At 43.9% G+C, this 5600-nt stretch overlaps 1 protein-coding gene across 1 annotated transcript in view; it reads right to left on the bottom strand.

The window, feature by feature from the left end:
* Positions 1 to 1212: 1212 nt before the first annotated feature.
* FNDC11 (fibronectin type III domain containing 11) overlaps positions 1213 to 5600 on the bottom strand; it is a gene marked incomplete at its 5' end in the record, with an annotated part of 6732 nt that continues 2344 nt past the window's right edge. The window contains 1 exon segment of the mRNA XM_081866751.1: positions 1213 to 2227. Coding sequence (XP_081722877.1) covers positions 1276 to 2227 — 952 coding nt within the window. The 3' untranslated portion in view covers positions 1213 to 1275.

Below are 5600 nucleotides of genomic sequence, written 5' to 3'. Positions count from 1 at the left end.
CCCTGCATTAGAGCATGTCAGGAGGATATTCCCCATGCCTGGGAGAAAAGAGCAGTGGCCCTGAGGCAAGCCAGGCTATCAGTTTGAGTTCCAGCGTCTCTCTGAGAAACACTGGGCCGCTAGTTTAAAGGAGGCTTGCAGTGGCCCAAGATGAGCCTTGATGGTTTAGATCAAGTCCGTTTCTCACTATGGCAAACTAGATTATTGATTTGTTTGGATTTTTATTCAGCCCTTTTGCCCAAAGGAGCCCAAGGTGTCACCAAACAAAATATTTTTAAAATAAATTGAAAACAATCAAATACCCTCATGGCTAAAAAATGTCATGGTTGCCAAGAACTGAGATGTCTGTGGAAAGTCTCAAAATGGGTTGTGAAAACAATAAGCCTCCTCATCTGTCGTTTCAGTGGCTTTTTGCCTCTGAGCATCAAACTAACCACTAGTAGCCATCTTAAAGACCACTGCTATATCTTGGGGGCAGTGGTGGGTTTGCAGAACAAAAGACGCTGGCTTTTGCTGAGTTCCATTTACACTAGGTGAGACCAAGAATATCTCTTTATGTGACCAAGAGCTGCATGTCTTCATATGGCCCACAAGTGAAATCCACCGGGGCTACTATCATCTCTTTCCCCCCAACCCAATCTATAGGGCCCTAACTTGAAAGCCCTTTGGATAGCATTTCCTTGGCCAACCATCCAACTGGAGAAGCCAAAACCAGGTCTTCCCTGCTATCTACATGTTCTAGTAAAAAAAAGAAAAAAGTGAATTAGTACAATTTCAGGAAGTCCAGAAGGAAATGTTAGAAGTGCACCGTGAAGCTTGTTTTTGCCAATTACATCTTTGCCAGTTCCTAATAGAAATGAGGATGATATCTGGACCTACACTGAAAGTAAAGTTTTGAAAGTTTTGGGAAAATGTCAGAAGTTCATTTCATTTCTCTCTGTCCCCCTTAAAACCTTAAGAATCACCAGTCAGCACCATGAGATTACCAAAAATTACCTTCATAGGTACACTGTTACTGACTCCTTTCTTGCCTGTGGGTGGCTGGTGTTTGGATGTGGGTCTGGTGCCTTAAAGGCAGTAAATCTGGACTGGGTGACATTCTCCCCCACTGCTGTGGGCACCTCAGTGGTCTACAGACTACTGTTTTGGCAGCTGAAGGCTTGCCAAATTTCCACCCAAGACCAGAAAAAGCTGGTGGTTTGATGCAAAACCTTTAAAAATAAGTTTTTAATTTGACTTATTTTACATTCCTTGTGAATTGCTACGATGGGAAAGTCAGGGTTCAGACATAGAAGTCTCCATTTCTTCCTCAAGGTACGGTTTTGTCTTAAGCAGGATGGAATCGTGCCACTGTTCATAGACAAGTGTGTAAGTCTCTGCCCTTTTGACAGTGAACCTGTACAAACGGTCGGGCAACAGGTTGTGGATTTCGCAGGTGTGCGACGTGACCGGCATGATTCCGCAGTGGATTCGCTCTTGGGGAGTTCTGGGCTCCAGCAGCTTAAAGCTGAGTTCGTACTGTTCGAGCTGCGGCTGCTGGCTGGTAACAAACCACTTGAGACTCACCCAGTCCTCGTGAGCCACCGACTCCCTCCGGTCAAACATCACGGGCATCTTTGTGCTCAGGACAAGCCTGATGTGAGGGATCTTGGTAATCCCGACATCCGATACCAGGCGGTGCTTGACATACAGCCTCCCAGGTACCAGCATAGCAAGGAAATAATCCATCTGCTCAGAGAGACTCGACAGCCTTGGTTTGACAGCGTCCCATCTGGAGAGGAAAGTCATCATGTCGTAGGTCTCCAGGAAGTGGACCAGCTCCTCCCGACCTTTCTCCAGCTCTTCCAACAGGTCAGACAGGAGCAGCAGCTGGATTTTGGTTTGGATGGTCCCCACTTTCTTCATCCTCTGGAACCTCCAGGGGTCTATCAGTTGGAACATGGTGGTGGGGAGCATCAGGTGGTTCTGATCTCCCAGTGCCAAGTGCTTAGGCAGGATTTCAATGTAGTAGGAGCACTTTTTCAGAAGCTCAATCCTCTTGTGATGGCGCTTGAGCAGGTGGAGGCTGAGGTCTGAGTGCAGGAACTCCAGCACGACATTCTTCCTCTCCATGTACATCCTCCAGGCTTCATTCTCCTGCTCCTCTTCGCTGTACACCACCGTCTGGAGGTTGGCCCCTAACTTGTTCAAATAGACATCAATAGTTCCAATGTTCATCATGCCTGGGCTGGAACACAAGAACAAAACAGGCACACAAAGGAAGAACAGGTCAGCTGAAAGACTGCCATCGCGGTGGCTTCTGGACCCCTCTTAATTTTGGTTCTCAGAGGCTTGTAACCCAAAGTTTGTCCAAAGTTTGTGATAAGGGTCTTCCTCTGTTCTGAAGCTCCTGGGCCCTTTGCCATTCCTCTCCTGGTTTCCCTCCGCCTCTCAAACTCCTCCCACTGACCCTTTTATTCATCTGGATCACTCCCTATGGGAACCCTATTTTCCTAGACGCCTCTGGGTTCCTTGGCTGGCTGCTGTTCTCCTTTCCGGGGCTCTTGCTTAGTCTATACGCCTAAGGCAGGGATAGGGAGCCTGTGGCTGTCCACAGGTTGTTGGACTGCCGTTCCCATAATCTCTGACCACTGAGCCATCCTGGCTGTGGTTGATGGGAGCCAGAGTAAAATACATGGAAAGCCACACATGCCTTTTTTTAGGATCTGAGCAGTTCTGCCAATGCATACTTCCAGTCGATAGTCCAGCCAGACATGCTTAGGAAACAGAGAATCTGCACCAATGGGAGCTAGAGGCCTTCTGGCTATGTAGCTCTGTAGTGACCAGTAGGCAACTAAGCTAATTCCTCCCGGAGGCTACCTTGCCACCATCAGACAATCCCTTAGTGCATTTATAGTGTATGTGTGGAAAGCAGCAGGAGGAAAGACAAGATGCAGCAATCCTTCAAGGCTACAATAATGTCTGCTGCTCATCCTGGAACAAGGTATTTCCCTGGCACACTTTTGTGGCGCTACACTCTGCTTTATTTAAGAGGTATGGCTAAGCTGGGATGCGGGTGGCGCTGTGGGTTAAACCACAGAGCCTAGGACTTGCTGATCAGAAGGTCGGCGGTTCAAATCCCTGAGACGGGGTGAGCTACCTGACAGACTACATGGGACTCGCAGAGATGACGGGCAGAATCCGAGACCAGGAGAAAGAGACAGTGGAAGAAGATTGGAAGAAATTTAAGGACTATCTTAATAAATACTATAAGATTAATGAATGTTAGATTGACATGGGTTTAAAAATAATGTGGTTTTCAGAGATGTTGAGTAAGAAAAGGAATGGAATTAGTAAAAAACTTTTGGGAAACAAGGGAATGGATTTGCTGATGGGATAATGAAACTAGAATACAAAACGGTGAGGTATGAGGAAGTCGGGGAAACTAGGTTGAGAAAATAAGGTTCGAAATTATACTTGTTGTCCTTTGTTTGTGTTTGTTTTTATTGTTGTTGTTTGTATTTGTATGTTTTTATTGGAAAATTTAACAAATATTATTTTTTTTTTAAAAAAGAGTCGGGGTGAGCTACCATTGCTTGGTCCCAGCTCCTGCCAACCTAGCAGTTCGAAAGCACGTCAAAGTGCAAGTAGATAAATAGGTACCTCTCTGGCAGGAAGGTAAACGGCGTTTCCGTGTGCTGCTCTGGTTCGCCAGAAGCGGCTTAGTCATGCTGGCCACACGACCCGGAAGCTGTAAACTGGCTCTCTCGGCCAATAAAGCAAGATGAGCGCCGCAACCCTAGAGTCGGTCACGACTGGACCTAATAGTCAGGGGTCCTTTTATCTTTACCAAGCAGGGGTTATGCTTATGACATCTCCTCTTTATATTATTCCATTTTCGCGGCGGGGGCGGAATCCACTTATGTTGGCCTTTCTGAGTGCCTGTCAGGGAGTGCAATATCAAGGCAAACACATAGGCGCTTGGGAGTGGGCATATGTCAGTGTGACCCAAAGCCTGAAAATGGTGGATGGACTTGTGTTTTTGTTGTACAGCAGAACTCTCAGAAAATCTGAAGCGTGTGTAAGGACAGGGAGCCCTGCCATGAGACATCCCTGAATGGCTGCAAGATGTTTCTAATGTACCTTCTTGTGACAGCATGTTTCCTTCTCTTGGCAGCGCTAGGGGCACACACACTTTGAGCACTTAGCTCAGTTGAAACACAGGCACTAGTAGTTTTCTGCAAGCCTGACAGATGTCATGACCCTGAATGAAACATTCTGCAGGTTTTCCAATAATATGAGCACATCATGCAAAGATGCACCATGTCCTTGAAACTAGAGGCGTTCTGTGGCTGCTGTTTACCTGGGCCAGTGGAAAGTGCTCTCTCTTAAAGGCTAAACTGTGCAAATAAATTAGGTTAGGTTATTCAGATTGTTTTATGCAATGCTGCATGTGGGGTTTTCTTTTGCATTAACTTATTCATGCATTTGAATTGCTATTGTTCATTTGATATTTTGTAAGCCACTTTGGGCACAATTGTGCAGGAAAGTGGCATATAAATAAACAAGATGATGAAGTCTGGGTATGTAGAGAACAGCTAGCCTAGGGAGATCAACAAGGATCATCTGCATGGTCACTCTGTGACTTTCTTTCAGGCCTTCTCAATTCTCACTATTTTCAGCTTTTTACTCATCTCCACAGCCATGATCTCTAGAGACATACTGTATTTCCTTTAAAAAAATAAAATCAAAGGCAGTATTATTATTATTTTTTGGTAAGATGGCATATGCAATGACTACCACCATTCAGTAAAACTTGAATGGCAAACTGGTTCATAGCTCAGCTCCTTAGCTAAGGATCCCAAAACCTACTTAAAATATCATCTGCCTTAAGAGATAAATTAAGGCTAAATGTGGAAGACACAAGAACTACCCACCTTGGAAGAATGGCAGATGCAAGTAATGGACTATATGGAAATGGCGGAAATGACTGGCAGAATCCAAGACCAGGGAGAAGAGTTGGTGGAAGAGGATTGGAAGAAATTTAAAATCTACTTACAGAAATATTGTAAAATTTTTGAATGTTGATGACATTGAAATGAAATGAAGGGGGTCCAGTAATAAGTTAAAATGTAAGATTGGAGTGATATTAGATGAAAATTTGAAGCTATAATATGTGAGGAAAAATAACTAAGGATAAACTAACAGGATATGAATTTGCTGGACCAATTTTTAAATGGAATACAAAAAAGGGAGGCGTGAGGAAGTCAGGAAAATAAGTTAACTAAAGAGGAGAAATTTAAAAAGAGGGATTTCTGTTTCTTGTTTTTTCTTTTTTTTCTATGTTAAATGTTTGTATTTTTGTGTTTTTGTGTTTTTGTTTTTTTTCTTATGTCTTTCCTATTTGTTGTTTTATAACCTTGTTATTGTTAAAACTTAATAAAATATTATTTTAAAAAAATAATTAAGGCTAAATGTGTCCAATGCCAACTATACAGCACTAATAAAGAGCTGCGAAAGCCAAGGGGACATATAGTAGGCAGCTTGAGGGTCCCCCAAAATAACTTTAATTTCAATGCTGCATTTGCCTTTGGCTATATCCTGAGCCTTTAAAATCCCAA

This window comes from Podarcis erhardii (assembly GCF_964252035.2).
Source record: "Podarcis erhardii genome assembly, chromosome: 6".
NCBI lineage: Eukaryota > Metazoa > Chordata > Lepidosauria > Squamata > Lacertidae > Podarcis > Podarcis erhardii.
Note: the sequence above shows the minus strand (reverse complement) of the source record. Positions and strands in the feature narration are given on the sequence as shown.